The sequence below is a fragment of the Poecilia reticulata genome, chromosome 15 (genome assembly GCF_904066995.2).
Source record: "Poecilia reticulata chromosome 15, P_reticulata-male-v2, whole genome shotgun sequence".
Taxonomy (NCBI): Eukaryota; Metazoa; Chordata; class Actinopteri; order Cyprinodontiformes; family Poeciliidae; genus Poecilia; species Poecilia reticulata.
Genome location: NC_088844.1, coordinates 29,467,791 through 29,484,894, shown reverse-complemented (window position 1 = coordinate 29,484,894; position 17,104 = coordinate 29,467,791). Strand labels below are relative to the sequence as shown.

The 17,104-nt window shown below is 38.6% G+C and overlaps 1 protein-coding gene across 1 annotated transcript in view; it reads right to left on the bottom strand.

The window, feature by feature from the left end:
- Positions 1 to 4,803: 4,803 nt before the first annotated feature.
- LOC103477175 (uncharacterized) overlaps positions 4,804 to 17,104 on the bottom strand; it is a 53,793-nt gene continuing 41,492 nt past the window's right edge. The window contains 12 exon segments of the mRNA XM_081616635.1: positions 4,804 to 5,509; positions 5,654 to 5,700; positions 6,241 to 6,414; positions 7,026 to 7,199; positions 7,780 to 9,619; positions 9,755 to 9,980; positions 10,129 to 10,207; positions 10,747 to 10,863; positions 10,947 to 11,063; positions 11,147 to 11,263; positions 14,899 to 14,985; positions 17,022 to 17,052. Coding sequence (XP_081472761.1) covers positions 4,983 to 5,509; positions 5,654 to 5,700; positions 6,241 to 6,414; positions 7,026 to 7,199; positions 7,780 to 9,619; positions 9,755 to 9,980; positions 10,129 to 10,207; positions 10,747 to 10,863; positions 10,947 to 11,063; positions 11,147 to 11,263; positions 14,899 to 14,985; positions 17,022 to 17,052 — 3,536 coding nt within the window. The 3' untranslated portion in view covers positions 4,804 to 4,982.

Here is a 17,104-nt window from a genome sequence, read left to right as displayed (position 1 = left end):
TACATTTTACAAGTTAATGGTGAACATGATGAAAGAGACTACAGCTTTTAACATGTTCATGTTTATATGTGTTTGAATAAGGAAATGGTTTATGACTTCTTAAAAAGTTGGATAATAAGTGGCTAAAAGCTATACGATGAAAAGTAAAGAAAGTTATAATTGACTCTTATTTGCTTCTTTCCTTTTCCTCTGTCTGAGCCTCGCTGCGCTGCGTCTGACCTCTGACCTCAGCTCAGATCTGTCCTGCCAATCAGATGACTCCCTCCTTTATCACCAGCCAGTTGATAAAGAAGCGAAAAAGGACAGGACGATTTCTACCAACTGGACACTGAAGGCAATAAAGTGTCCACTGGTCCTAATTCCTTGACATCTGGGAACTGCCATGCAGCAAAACTACTGTATGGAGTCCTGCTAGACGTTTGGAAAAAGAAAGCAAACTGAACTGTTTGCCGCTTGTTTCATTGGTGGACTAAGGGACGGTCTGGACAACTTATAAATAATCCAACACCAGAGCCAGTTGGACTGACAGGGAGCTGGAGAAGAGACAGAGGGAGGACCAGCTGCAGCGACGCCAGCAGCAGGAGGGGGAAGCGAGAAGCAAGACAGAAAGGAGAAATGCAGATAAGTTATACACACACACTGCTGTGACACACACTGCTACTGTAATGAGGACTTGTTTGCTTACTTACTAGCAGGAAGGAATTATCTATTTAGAAAAGAACATTTTGAAGGTTTTAAGGTACAATGTTAAATAAAAATCTTTCATTTTGTACCCATTAACTCAGTCCTTAACAGAAGGACCAGTGATCCTTTTAGGGCCCACGAGCCATAGATTGGGAAACTGTGAAGGAAAAAACTGTAATGGTTACAAGTTAAGAAAGGAAAAAAAAAACTGAGTGTGATACGGCTAAATTACACCAACTAAAATTATTAGATTCAAAACTAATAATGATTTGCAAATGTTTTATTTTCTTTGAAATAAATATACAAGTTTGGAACTAAATTAAACATATCTAAGTGTTGAACTTAATTGATATTGCAGTGTTGAAATACTATGGAGTATTTCTTTGCATTTAACTGAAACGCTTAACTTAGAGTTTAATTATATAAAGAATCTATAAATTGATTGGGATTGTGTTTGTGTGTTTTATATTGGGATGAATGACAATTGTTTTGAGAAGAGAGAAATTTTACTGCTAAATTGAGTAACGGATAAAATTATTGACCATTTAATTTAAAATATAAAAACCATTGTTAACTGGTCTGAAATGCGAGGTTAAGAGAAAGTCTGAGACTTTAAGCAACCTTGTAAACGGCTACTAAAACCTGATGATTGTGATTAAAAGCAACATTTTCTAGACTTCAGTCTAGAACATTTTAATCCAGATTTGATTGATAGTCAATAAATTCAAAAAGAAATGGAAAATTAGAGGATTTGAGGTTTTGGTTTAATTTCAGGATGGTCATTTTTATTTAGGAAGAGTTATGCTTTGATGAATTTGATAACATCTACAGGGAAACCAGTCACCCATGCATCCTTGCTTAAGAATCTTTTGCAGGCCATACATTTACCAGCTGAACTAGCAGTTTGTAAGTGTGCAGCGCACACCACGGAACAGGATGAGGTTTCAAATGGCAATAGATTAGCTGATAAAGTAGCAAAGGAAGCTGCAACTGGGAAGCATGGGGGAGACAATTTCTCAATACAGATAGAAGATCCTCAAGTAATAGACAAAGCTGTGTTAAAAGACATGCAAGATAATGCTCCAAACGCAGAAAAACAAATGTGGATAACTAAAGGGGCGACACTGAATGATGATAACATTTTTTCAGTAAATAGAAGTCGGTCCTTCCAAAATCTCTATTTAGAGCGGCAGCAATTTTGACACATGGACATTGTCATGTGTCAACAGGGGGGATGGTCTCTATGCTACAACAGCATTTTACCACATTACCACATATGGATTAAATTCTTACTTAAAAAATTTTTGTACTGCATGTCCAGTTTGTGTCAGAAACAATCCTCAAGGAAACATTAGACCAAGAAGAGGAAGTTTCCCAAAACCCTCATCCATTTCAAACAACGCATATGGACTTTATTGAACTCACACAAAGTGGACCACATAAATATTGTTTGGTGATGATTGATGCTTTTTCTAAAAGAGTTGAAGTAGTTCCAGCAAAGCCTGCTTTTGACAAAATTTATGGGAGAGCTTACATATTGCCTCTGTTTGCTCCAGACTTACAGAAAGCTGATGAAGAACAAACATTGGTAGATTATATGATCAGGATCCTGAAACAGAAAGAGGTGTTAAATGCAAATTTACTGCCGTCTGACTGTTCTCCTCTACAGGAAATAAATAAAACCACCCCCATCCAGCCAGGAAACTGGGTCTACATAAAGGTCATAAAAGAACCCTTCCAGGTGCTGATGACCACACCAACAGTCGTAAAGACCCAGCTGGATACATCTAAGTCACTGCAAGCTGCAGAGAGTGTTTGAACCCCTAAGTAGGCGGAGGGAGGAAGGCCGGACTTCAAAGGGGGGCTATTTTTTAGGGTAGCTCGTCTCAAACCCGGTGAAGAAACGCTTAAGATTCCCCCGTCTTTAGTATGGGGGTTCTGACATCTCTGTGCGCCGAGCAGCAATGGGGACTCCATATGCCAGATGGATCTTCTACTGCGCTGTGACTGCAGCATCAACCTGTGGTGGAAACTAATGAATAGAACCGCGTACGAGGGACATGCTGTGAACTGCTATGTGTGTGCGCAGCTGCCAATCGCCACACACAACTCAGGTCTGCGTGTAGGACACATCACGGATGACAAACAGATGTGTCTCTATGGCCTGAGCACACAACCACGACTAAGCGTCCCCATGCCAAAGGGATGCAAATGGTGTAAAAATGACTATTCTGTTCTACTTCAGATAGGAGATGCCGTGAAGGAACTTTTTGGATCTATGAACTGTTCCTTTAATGCTGACGTATTTCCATTTCCACTAACCGCATGGAAAATACCAGAGACCATTTCTTTAGCAGGAGCTAAACCCGGGTCTCTGAGGAGCTGCGTGTTCAACAACGGACACGTTTCTCTTGGAATGTTACCTTGGAACTTGTGTAACAGAGTTTACACCCACTGCGAAACGACACCGGATTACATCAACTGCATCGCCTGTAGGGGTCAAAGGATGACTCCACACTGCAAAGTCTGGAAGGACAACCCAGACTGTGACAACATGCTTCAGGAGAGGAGTTTCAACATCACAGATCGGACATTGGACGACAGGAGACAACGCTGTGCAGTACCATAGTGCCAGGAGACTATGGTTCACGGGTGATTGCAGACTGGTACTTCCTGTACCTGATTGTACTCATCAGGAAAGGACGACACATTCTGGCTGTCTGCTCCAAGCGTGATGCCTGAGGTCAAACGCTGGGGAGGCCTCACTACGGACACTGGAGTTCCATGGGAAATTCAAGATCTGGACCGGAGGTGAAAAGTTCATGCAGAGCATGTTCCCAGGAGTTGGATTAGGAGAAGTTCAGGACCACGTTGAAATCAACAGATATGGATTACTGCAACTCATCAACAGCGCACACCGGCTGGCAAACGGCTCCATGAGAGGGCTGACTGAACTGAGAAACATGGTTTTGCAAAATCGTATTGTGCTGGACCTGCTCACAGCCTCTCAGGGAGGTGTTTGTAAAATCATTGGCCCAGCGTGTTCCTGACGAAACAGGAACTGGTGGAACTATTTCTGATGCTCTACATGGCCTGGAGGAACTTAAACATTGAGTAGACGGTGCTACGCGAGGATCACATTTTTCCTTTTTGATTTGTTTTCATGGTTCATGTCTGGTCCATGGTGGACTTTACTGTTAAAGCTCGTGACACCTATTCTGATTGTTTCGGTTCTGTTCTGTCCTTTTAAGGTTTGCATTATTCCATACCTACGAAGTATGATGTTTAAGACAAGTAACACAACTGTTGTCAGTTATCAGCTAGCAAAGGCATCCTATGAGACGAATGAAGATGACTTGTTTTGAGATTCTGACGATTTTCTGAACAATGATGGTGTTCTGTAATCAATAAACAGATTAATTCATTTGCTGAATGATTCCTACACCAAAAATGTGAAAACAAGTGGTGTTAGGGATGAGAAAACTGCGTTTGATTTTTTGCTGTTTCTTTCTTTTGTTTTTGTTTATTTCATTTATTCATTATGATCATTGTGTAATTTTTATGTTTAGACTAGGACAAAAGATGTATATATTTTGCATTTCTTGGTTCTATTTTATTTCTTTTCTTTTCTATGCTTGGCTTTTGAATAAGGTTTACACACATGGTGAAATGATAAAAAGGGGGGAATGATAGAGATTTTTTGGTATTATCATTTTGTTGTTACTTTCAGGTTAAAGTGTTCTCTTGTTTAAACTGTATGTGTGAACTGACCTGGAAGTCACAGCTGCCTGTTATCTTCATGTGAAACAGTTTGACCGAGATTTGAACCGGGCTCAGATCAGGGGCCAGATGTTAAATTGGTTTACGACCTTTGCTTTGTTTAGGTAAAATGTTTTACGACCTTTGCTGTTTTTCCTCTGCTGTCTATCTTGCCTATCCTCCCTCTTTGAAGTTTGAGAATAAAAGACAAGCTGTATCCAAAGAGAAGCAGAACGCTCTGTGAACAGCTCTGAGAAGCAGTTGACAGAGTCTTCTCCTTTTGCTTGCAGAAGTTTAGTCATAAATTCATATACGTTGTCTGTGGTTCTTTTATGTAGGTTCTAGGAAAATACCTATCATATAGTATTTTCATTTATAAATCACCCTGACAACATTTTCAGCAAAGACTTGGCTGAGGAAGGAGTGTCACTCATTTGGACCTCTAAACCTAAATATGTCACAACTGCAGTAACTTGACTCGAAAACAAATTAACAATTTGTATGTCAACCATCAAGTACGATAGGTAAGAAATTAATACTCAACACAGTAACACTGAGGAACCTGGTAGGACTGTAAATCCAGGATACAAGGTATCAGTGAATGTGGTGTTGAAGGTGTGGATGTGGATCAGAGAGTCGGAGGAAACTCTGTAAAATGACAAGCTGCCAGCAGGACAGTCCACATACACCGCTACCCTGTTAGAGACAATGGAAAAAGAGGATGATGAAAGGAGTTTCCTGTTCTTATAATGACTGACAGTGTAACCGTCATCAGAGCAGCTCAAACTCCAGGAATCATCACTCTTTCCACACACAGAGTTATTAGTAAGTCCTCTCCTTCGGATTCCTCGATAAGTTACTGATATCTCTATTTGTCCTCTCCACTCAACCTCCCAATAACAACAACCATTGATAGCATTTCTACACAGCAGCTGAGGAATATTTCTTCTGTCTACATCATCAGTATATGAGCGAGCCTCCTGCATATCTGTCACCTTCCTGTCGTCGTTTGACAGATAGAAGTTTTGGTTTATTGTGTCTCGGTCAAATGTCAGCTGACATGCATCTGATGGAGAGAAAAAAAACATATAAGTACAGGTACTGGTTTATTATTTGTCAACATATTGATACTTTGATATGTCACAAACAATGAATGTGGTTATGTACAAGATGCGTGTTTGTCATGAATCAACAACAAAGACAAACTTACACCTCCATGGACCTGGTTTTAAATATCGGTTACCAGCAGGCTCCACCCTGAAGGAGAAAAGGACGAGTCAGCATAAGTCTCTTTCAGCTTGCAAACATTACATGGCTCTCATAAAACATGTTCTACATTGATAAAGGAATCACCTTACATTAGACAGATTCACTAAAATGTAGGGTCTATAAAGTTCAAATCTGTGGTTCTCACTTTTCATTGACTCAAAAATTAAATCTGTTGAGAGTGTTTACACATAGATAAACAACTAATGTACTAGATTCTTCTTGTTTCTGCCCCTGGTGTAAAGCCAAAACATGTACTTGAAATATCTCTGTACAGAAAAAAATATAATCCTTTATTTAAAGTCAAATCAGATGTTTGACACAGTGTAGGTCTAAATGTATTAACTGTCCAATGAGGAAGTACTACTCCCGGAGATTGGGAACTTTCCTGTTTTTGAAGCGACAGAAGAAAAGCTACTGCATGTGTAACTATTACTGTCAATAGCTTATCAAACATACAAGAAAAAATACTTTATTGACAAGTAGAACAAGTATGTTTCAAGCCTGTCGTCTTCTGTGGTTTCAACATACCTTAGCGTTTCAAGTCTCCATTGTGGATCTTTCAGTCCAGCCAAAAGCATATTCACTCCTGAGTCACCTGGGTGATTGTAGCTCAAATCCAACTCTTGAAGGTGATGGGGGTTTGATTTGAGTGCTGATACCAGAGAAGCACAGCCATCTTCTGTGATCAGGCAGCCTGACAAGCTGCAAGAACAGAAATCAACAAACATGATTTCACATTCTTGTACTCTATCTTACAAAAGTATTGATAATCTATATAGGTTACATTGTTGGGATGATTTTTGAGGAAGACTAAAAAACTCTACACTGTTGATTTTTTAATCTTTTTGACAAAATCTATCCTTTATGTTCATCGGCAGCATTTTATTTTCTAAAACTCTAAAATCTATTAGTTTTTTGTTTTCACACTATTCAGACACTGTTTAAGAAAACAGTATACTGTAAAACAATTACACATCACAAGTTCATTTTTATAAGTTTTCTTCTGGAGAAATGAGCCAAAGCACTTGCTCATGAGAATGTTTTGGCATATTTTATACTTTTTTTTGAAAATGCCTGGCAGACATTTTGAGGCTTGGCTGTTTAAAGGGTTATCTTAAGACACACAAACAACTTTCTATATAAACATTCTAATTCAAAAATTAAGTAAAACTGTTGTTTCAATGTTTTTGAAACAACAAGCAGGGTAACCAGCATGTAAATACCATTTTAAATATATAAATGTTATGTATTGTACATTGAGAAAGCCTTTATGAACAAGCTTAGGAAGTCAGATCCAGGTTTCTGATACTTACGTTAGTTTCTCTAGTTTGCAGTATGGACTCTTTAGTCCATCAGATAGAAGCTTCACTCCCGAATCCTTCAAACTGTTGTTTTTCAGGTTCAGTTCTCTGAGACTGGAGGACTGGGACTTGAGAACTGAGGACAGAGCTTCACAGCTTCTCTCTGAGAGGTTGCAGTTACTCAGTCTGAAGAATGACAATAAAAAGGTAATCAGACAGATGTATAATCAATAAATTAACTTTTGCCTAGAATAGTTGAATGAAGATAAAACTAAAATTAAGTTAGCATTGTGCTTCACATTTAGAATTATGAATGAAGTATACAGATTGGTTAGGCCAAATTTTTAGTAATCTCTTTCCCAATGACTTCTTGGAGGTATTGCCAAAATATGTGTAAAGCAGATTATTTTCCAACCAACATGTTTTCAAACAAGCAGGCCAAATAAAGCACACCATATAAAACCTTCTAACCAGACCCTGCCTGTAAACCTTCATGGGCTAAAGGTTCTCTATCCAACAACACAATGACCCTAACACACTGCCAAAATAACAAAGGAGTGGCTTTGGAACAACTTTTGCCCAACTAGTAAAGAATGGCTGGGTCTTTATGTCAATATGAATCTTTAGAAAAAAATGTCAATTTCGAAGTTTACAACGGTGACTATAATAAAGTTCAATAAAATATGTTTTAACATCGTCCTGATTTAATACAAATAGGCAAAAATATTTCAACAGATAAACAAAAACATTGCCCATTGTTCCTTACAGAGCTTTGCTGGAGGCTTTAACCACTGGCAGCAGCCTCAGAAGAACCTCCTCTGAAGCAGAGTATTTCCTCAGATCAAACTCATCCAGATCTTCTCCTGACACTAAGATGAAACCCAGAGCTGACCACTGAGCAGGAGACAGTTTATCTGTGGAGAGACTTCCTGAACTCAGAGACTGTTGGATCTCCTCCACTAGAGAACGATCATTCAGTTCATTCAGACAGTGGAACAGATTGATGCTTTTCTCTGCAGACACATTCTCACTGATCTTCTCCTTGATATATTGAACTATTTTCTGATTGGTCTGAGAGCTACTTCCTGTCTGTGTCAGCAGACCTTGTAAAAGTCTTTGATTGGTCTGTGAGCTAATTCCTGTCTGTGTAAGCAGACCTTTAAGGAGTCTCTGATTGGTCTGCAGTGAAAGTCCCAGCAGAAAACGCAGCATCAGGTCCAGGTGTCCATTTGAACTCTGTAAGGCCCGGTCAACAGCATTGTGGTGTAGAGATATTATTTTGGATTTGTGGAACAATGTCGGGATGGCTGATTGTTTTTCTTCCATCAGGTTGACTCCAGAGTTGATGAAGGTCAGATGAACATGAAGAGCAGCCAGAAACTCCTGAACACTCAGATGGACGAAGCAGAACACCTTGTCCTGGTACAGCCCTCTCTCCTCTCTAAAGATCTGTGTGAACACTCCTGAATACACTGAGGCTGCTCTAATATCGATGCCACACTCTGTCAGGTCTGATTCATAGAAGATGAGGTTTCCTTTTTGCAGCTGATCAAAAGCCAGATTTCCCAGAGACTCAATCATCTTCCTGCTCTCTGTACTCCAGTGTGGATCTGTTTCAGGTCCTCCATAATACTTGACCTTTTTCACTTTGGTCTGAACCACCAGGAAGTGGATGTACATCTCAGTCAGGGTTCTGGGCAGCTCTCCTCCCTCTCTGGTCTCCAACACATCCTCCAGAACTGTAGCAGTGATCCAGCAGAAGACTGGAATGTGGCACATGATGTGGAGGCTTCGTGATGTCTTCATGTGGGAGATGATCCTGTCGGCCTGTTCCTCATCTCTGAATCTCTTCCTGAAGTACTCCTCCTTCTGTGGGTCATTGAACCCTCTGACCTCTGTCACCATGCTAACACACTGAGGAGGAATCTGATTAGCTGCTGCAGGTCGTGTGGTTATCCAGAGGAGAGAAGAGGGAAGCAGTTTCCCCCTGATGAGGTTTGTCAGCAGAACATCCACTGAGCTGGGCTCTGTTGCATCAGTCAGGATCTCCTTGTTGTTGAAGTCCAGCGGAAGTCTGCTCTCATCCAGGCCATCAAAGATGAACAGAACCTGGAAGTGTTCAAAGCTGCAGATTTCTTTGGTTTCAGTAAAGAAGTGATGAATCAGTCCCACCAAGCTGAACTTTTTCTCTCTCAGCACATTCAGCTCTCTGAAAGTGAATGGAAATATGAATTGGATGTTCTGGTGGGCTCTGTCTTCAGCCCAGTCCAGAGTGAACTTCTGTGTTAAGACAGTTTTCCCAATGCCAGCCACTCCCTTTGTCATCAATGTTCTGATTGGTTGATCTCTTCCAGGTGGGACTTTAAAGATGTCTTCTTGTCTGATTGTTGTTTCTGGTCTGTGTGGTTTCCTGGATGCGGTTTCAATCTGTCTGACCTCATGTTCATCATTGACCTCTCCAGTCCCTCCCTCTGTGATGTAGAGCTCTGTGTAGATTTGGTTCAGAAGGGTTGGACTTCCTGCTTTAGCGATTCCCTCAAACACAGACTGGAACTTCTTCTTTAGACTGGATTTAAGTTGATGTTGACCAACTGCAGTAAGATGCTCTGAGTGAAAAGAAAATTACACAGACAAATACACAGTTATTGATGGTCTATTTAATATCTTATTCTACAGACATCAATACTTGATAAAATAAGTGATTGAATTATAGGGTTAAATCTTGGTAGAGACTCGCTTACTTCTCTGGAGTTGTTCAACCAGCCCCTCCTGCTTCATCCTCCTCAGGAAGTTCAGTGTGATCTTCATCACTGCCTCTCTGCTGCTTCTCCTCTGCTCTTCATTCTCACCTTCCAACTCCTCATCATCTCTTTCACACGCTGACCATTCTGGGTCATCTGGACTCAAAACCTTCTGGATCTTCTTCAGCTCTTTCGTCACAAAAGTGACAATGTTGTCCTTCAGTAACTGGAACATAATAATAAATGAATATGTCAGGCTAAAATCATGGAACCCAATAACTGTTACTTGTTGCACAGACTGACAGCCCTCTGGTCAGTCTATGCAACATGGAGATGACTATGAAAAGATCCCATGGAAAAGTAGTTGTACAGACCATAAATATGGAGTCCAGATGTGTTTGATACTGGTGGCCAGATTGACCTCTGGGAATCTCTGATCTCTTCTGGCTCATTCTGTAGACAAACAACAAAAATTTTGCTCACATAGGATCTAGCCACTTAGACATGCGCACACACATTTCACTCACAAATAAATAATAAATGTCCATGAATGGATACATTTTGGCGGACTGAATCAGATCACATTCTATAGTGCTGAAAGATTACACACACACACACACACACACATATATATATAAACAGCTCAAAATAAAACTACATGGAAAATAAACTACTGAATGAAATCTAATTTATATCATAATTTTATTGTTGTTTCCATATAAGTTGAAATAAACATTCCTCTACATACTCTGCAACAGTGACCCAATCAGAGTGAGATAAGTCCCGGCCAAATATTTCACTTTAACAAGAGAAAAGTGTTTAATGATGGTGACTAATCAATGAGGCCCAAAATCACCAAGACCAGATCTGTTAAACATGATATAGAAGCATCCAGGATGCCTCCAACAACATCTATTCTTTCCACTTGGTTGGAATAAAAACATTTCAGGCTGACTCAGTGTTCATAGTTGCAGCAGTTAGATACAGCTCACCTGTCTGGTGGTGGAGGTTGATCTGATTTAAAATCAAACCATATATCCTTTGAATCATGGCTTTTGAAGGACAGGTCCCTGGATTCATGCTCATTTTTAAGTGTAACTTTCTCCATCCTAAGAAAAAAATAAAAATATTAATAATAATATAAATATTTAAAAAACAGAACATTTTTATAGTGGACAGGGCTTATTGTTACCTCTCTGGTGGTGGAGGTTGATCTGATTTAAATTCAAACCATATATCCTTTGAATCATGGCTTTTGAAGGACAGGTCCCTGGATTCATGCTCATTTTTAAGTGTAACTTTCTCCATCCTAAGAAAAAAATAAAAATATTAATAATAATATAAATATTTAAAAAACAGAACATTTTTATAGTGGACAGGGCTTATTGTTACCTCTCTGGTGGTGGAGGTTGATCTGATTTAAATTCAAACCATATATCCTTTGAATCATGGCTTTTGAAGGACAGGTCCCTGGATTCATGCTCATTTTTAAGTGTAACTTTCTCCATCCTAAGAAAAAAATTAAAATATTAATAATAATATAAATATTAAAAAAACAGAACATTTTTGTAGTGGACAGGGCTTATTGTTAAGCTATGATTAAAACTGCAAAAACATGATTTGTTAGTGTTGCTGTTAAGCTGATGTAAGTTCTTGTTAAACAGAGAAAGGGGATAAAGTAAAAATTGCTATTTTGTTTACAAATACAGAATGTTCCACAATAATTGTGCAGAAATGATGCACTACACAATTTAACCGATGTAGCCTCACTTTGTTAAATTTCAATAGTGAGGAACAACAGTATCAATTTAAAATTCACAGTTTTGTGTTCACATACTAAATTCATATTGTCATGAGTTGACAGATTCACACAGTGAGCCAATCAAATCCTGTCTAGTAGCTTATACCCTATACCCATACTACATATTGCTTTGTTAAAATTCTTCCCAGCTGGTGGAAAAAAGCTGGAAATGTGTTGGTAGTTGGTGATTCTCTCCATCTGTGTCCTCCTGCAGCCCAGAGCTCTAACCAACAGGCTGCTGTCACTCAGCTGCTTCTGCATCACTGACTTGCTGTCTGGAAGAAACACTGAACCAGGCTGAGCTGCTCTGTTCAGTCTGGATGAAGCAGCAAAGAGGAGCAGCAGCTTCATCACCACGTCTGTGCCTGATGTAGTGAATGCTGTGTGAAAAGGGCTGTGGACACTTAAAGATGGTGACCTCACCTCTGACCTTTGCTCTGGCTCTCACACATAGTGGTTTTAGAGGGAGGGACTCCCTCCTCTCTGTCCTCACACTGATCCATGCTGCTGAATTCACTTCAGCTCACACACACTTTCTAGCTTCACCTGCAGAGGAAACACATCATTCATCAGCTCTGATCATCTTTACTTCATTAGAGCTGGAAACAGATCAGCTGCTCCTCCTCTGATTGGCTCTTCTTCTCTGCTTCATATCAGAGTCAGTTGGATGCAGTCAGACAGCAGAGAGGCAGAGGAAGTTGCACCAACTGCTGCACTTCTACCTTCAGTCCACCAGATGGAGACATGGAGCAAAGTTTTCATTCACTGATTCACTCTGGAAGCTTCAATCCATTACATTGACTCAGTTCAACATTTGAAACCATTTCAGCTGATAGATGAAACAACAGAGGATCATTGTGGGACAGAACATCAGAGTTATTTTTACTGGCTAGTTTTCAGAGAATTTTAAACCTGAAAATACAAACCAAGACACATTTTAGATCTCAGTTGCTGGGAGTAGTTGAATGAAGAAAATAACATTTTTTATTCTACTTTCATCATAAGAAAAACTGAAGCTAAATCAAATTGAACACCTGAAAAAATAAAAAATTGTTCAGGAACAAACAGAAAGTAGAGGAAGGAAGTTGTTAAGCTTTGTGCAGAAACTAGAGGTGAACATGTTTTCCAGACATCAGAGAGCAGAAACCAACTGGACAGATAGTTAAGACAAAGTTCAATTATAAAACAAAGCAAACTTACAGTTTGTTCATATGGTCCAACGAGTTGAAGTCTGGACCTAACTGGCTGTGACAGAGTTTAACTGGTTCCTGAAATGAATTGGAGCAGCACCTGCAATGGAGGCGGGACCAGTAGGAGGGGTAGCAGGTTAGGTCAGTTAATATCAAAATGAAAAATAGACATCCTGGAGTTTTTCTGAGCACCAAAAACACATGGAAAATAGAATTTAATTGTGAATTTGATTAAATATTAATAAAAATGATGAAAACTTGACATAAAATGGTTCATGATGGAATGATGAGGTGATTAGAGCTGCTAGTTGCTTCTCGCCTCAGTGAACAATATGTGTTCTGGCTGGTTAGACTGGTCTGACTGGTGAGTCAAAGAAAAAAAATCACGTGATTATGTCTGAACATATGAACCTTTCACATGACTCCCAGTGTGAACACAACTAAAGTTTTATTTCATTATTTTGCTGATCCAAGTTAAGTTCTGGAAGTGGGAACCAACTGGATTTTTTTATTAGTGGGGATTTGTCTCTCTCACGTGGTACAAACATGAACTGTTTGATGTCAGTGTAGTAAACCCATGTCATTTTCATATATAAAACCAGGTACTTCAGATAAGTTAAAAATAAAACATAACCTCTTCCACTTAATATAGTTATATCATTAACACAAATAACCTTTATATATTTGAAATGAGACAAATGTAATAAACATCATGACACAGTAAAAGTGTTATTAAAGGTTGTTAGTAATTTAACAGAAACTAAACAAATTTATGGAAGTAACATTACAGAGAGCAAATCATGTGGTTAGTTTGTTTTGAAATAATTTCAGACTAATTTACTATATGTGACCGTACATTGAAAGCTCCAGCCTGAAGGACAATGGCATCTTCGTATTATAAGGCTGTCACCAGAGATCTAGCACAACCATCTTGTGCCCCTTGCCTCAATATTTAAATTTAAAGTGATTCCAGATTTAAAAAAAAAAAATTAAAATACCACCGCACCTTTGTCTTAGTTAGTTGTGTATGGCAAGTTCAATGTTCCAAAGCAGCTTTTTCAATGGGAACAGCAAGAGTTTCTCCAAAGGCTTTCTGTTTTTCAGGTCATCCCACTGACCTGACTTTAAGGTTAAGTTTTTAACTTTTATTTAAGTTTTAACCTTAAAAAAGGGTTAAAAACAAACCTGATTAGAGTTGCTTTTGATTGACAATAACTGGAACATTGATCTATATTTGATGTATATTTGTTTGATGATATTGATGATAGCATTTGACAAAATGCAATGTTTCTTGATGTTTCATAACTTGTTACTGTATTATATCCTATGGTGTAAAGCACTTTGAACTACCTTGTTAAAATATGCTATAAAAATAAACTCGACTTGAAATAAATTAACCTAGATATCAGCAAAAGGGAATATCTAGGTTCCCTTTTAGTGAACCTAGATATGAAATGTTTTTTATCCCATAATGGGTATTTCATTTTATTTTGTCCAGTATTGACAGGTTTTAAAGCTTGCCCTAAACAAAAGCTCACATCCCCTGATCCCTTTTACAAGCCTTAGCTGTTTGTATTCTAGACAGAAAGCCAGCTGAACAGACCCTGACTGAACTTGCCAACAGAGGAGACATAATTCTCAATTTGACTCTCTAATCATTTATTTTCCTCTACTGCCAACTCCAACTCTTCTAACCAGTCTCACCACTCAGCATACACCCATAGACATTTCTGTATTTAACCTTGGGTGAGGCCATCAACCAACAATAAGTTTATCTGACTTACACAATGTCTTTCACAAGGGGAAGCATCTTAAGCAGTGTTTTTTTCTCACCAATCTGTATTTCAAACAACTAACTACCTTTTACCCAAAACATTCACCAGTTACTCTTTACAAAACATATTAAATAAAGTGCACACCTTTTAATTAATGACCATTTATGTTTATTACATGTGTCTAGAGTTACCTAGGAAATGTTATTTTTTTCAAAAACTTTGGATACTTATATATAGGACACTAAGAAATCTGCAAACTATTTAGAAGGTAGAGTCATGTACAAAAACCTTCTAGGAAACTCGTGCGGATGTATCAAGTCACCAACTTTGCAATAATCCATTCTCCTGAATAAACATACTGAGCATGCATGACGTTACCATAAAAAGGACAAGTTCTCTTCATCAGAAAGGATGCTGTGGGAGTATCTGATTAGTGCTGCCAGGCTCAGCACCATGGGAGCAGAACTGCAAAAGATCCAGGAGTTCTTAACCAAGAGTAATTTTTCTAAGTTGAAGAGATAGTAGAAAATTAACAGTAACAGCAGTTAGTTTAGTTGTTTCATTTAGGAGAGAAGCATAGCTGAACAAACTTGAATTGAATTCAAATACTTTATTATTCCTGAGGCCCAATTTGCTTGCAGTAGTCTCTGAAGTCCACATAAAACAATATCACTCACAAGAACAAAGCAAAAGAATAAAACATACACATTTAAAACATTATATCAGAACTCCAAGAAATACAAATAATCTAGGATTATTTAGAGTGGCAGGACTGAGAAGATCAACTTGTGAGGTGGTAGAAATGAGGTTACATTCTGTAATACTGACCTGTAATGACTGAGTACTCTCAGTGGCTTACTGAGTGGATAAGAGCAGTAAAACCTGGAGGAAGGTCTGTTAAATTACAGGGCAGCTTTTTGATCTGAATCCTCTATTATTGAATCCTCTGCTTTGATGGATTGAAAAGTTGACCTGTGAGGTGAATGCTGTCTCACTCAAAAAACAATGCTCAAAAGGTTGCCAATAATCTCTGAACCCCACATTAAGCTCAATATAAGAAATCTGCTGTTAAAATGAGGTGTGTTCAGTTGGGTTAAAAAACCCTCAAAGTTCTTCTTTTTAGAAAGTTTTAAGAAGCTCAGTCTACAATAAAATGGTCAATTTTCTGTAGAATTACAGATTGTTCAAATTATTTTCCCCAGAAATAATAATAAAAAATAGATGCAAAAGTGAATTATATTTTTTCAACATGAACTCATTAGCTTTATTTATTGAGATTAGCTCATTTTTATTGAACATTTCAAAGGTTACAGTCTACATAAGTATATTTATGCACTTTCATCACAGCTGAATTGTAATATTAAAATAATTAAAAAATGGGAGAAATCTATTTGCAAACAAGAAATCATATAAACAACAATGGAAAAAGCTAATAATACATTTAAAGAACAAAGCAGGACAACATCATTTATTTATTCTTATTCAATAGGTCTGTTCTTTAATATGGGTACATCAAAAATGGGTGTTTTCTCCCTTTTTTCCACTTTATTTCTCCAGTTAACGGTACTAATCTGTCTTACTTTGTTTTTGCAGGTCAATACATATCAATGAAATTCTTTAGACATTTTACGGGGATACAAAATGATACATATTTTTAGAATCAAAACCAGACTTGAATAGGATTGAACATAGTGACTGACATTCAAGAACACATTCACACTCTGATGAAGGTCAGACACTAGATTATAGTCACAGTCACAGACTCACTGAGCCCCAGAGATTTTGTGTCATCAGCCTTTCTGAGCAAAGGCAGCAGCCAAGGTGGGTGGAGTGTCTTTCCCAAGGATACAATAAGAGGCAGATTGAGTGGAAATCAAACCAGAAACCCCCCATTGTTCCAATATTATTCCAATATTGCTATGTAGAATATTAAACATCTTTGCACTACATTAATTGTGTTGTGATATATTTAAATAAATGTTATAATCAGAAACATTTTCAAAATATGTGTATGAGCGAGAAAGTTGGTGTCCAAGATTAATTTCTGTGTATTAAAATAGGATCAATCATTTTGAATAAATAAATTGTGCAACTGAATCCTCTTGTTTAAAGTTATGTTGAAAGAGTCCCAACCATCCTTCCATCCATCCATTTTCTTGCACCCTTTTTCCCTCAGTGGGGTCAGGAGGGTTGCTGGTGCCCATCTCCAGCCAACGTTTCGGGCGAGAGGCAGGGTTCACCCTGGACAGGTCGCCAATCTGTCGCAGGGCAACACAGAGACACACAGGACACACAACGATGCACACACACACTCATACCTAGGGGCAATTTGGAGAGGCCAATTAACCTGACAGTCATGTTTTTGGACTGTGGGAGGAAACCGGAGTACCCGGAGAAAACCCACGCATGCACAGGGAGAACATGGAGACTCCATGCAGAAAGACCCTAGGCCGGGAATCGAACCCAGAACCTTCTTGCTGCAAGGCAACAGCTCTACCAACTGCGCCACTGTGCAGCTCTGAGTCCCAACCACTGATGCAGAAAATATTTGGTGTGTAACAGACATAAACAGAACATCTACATC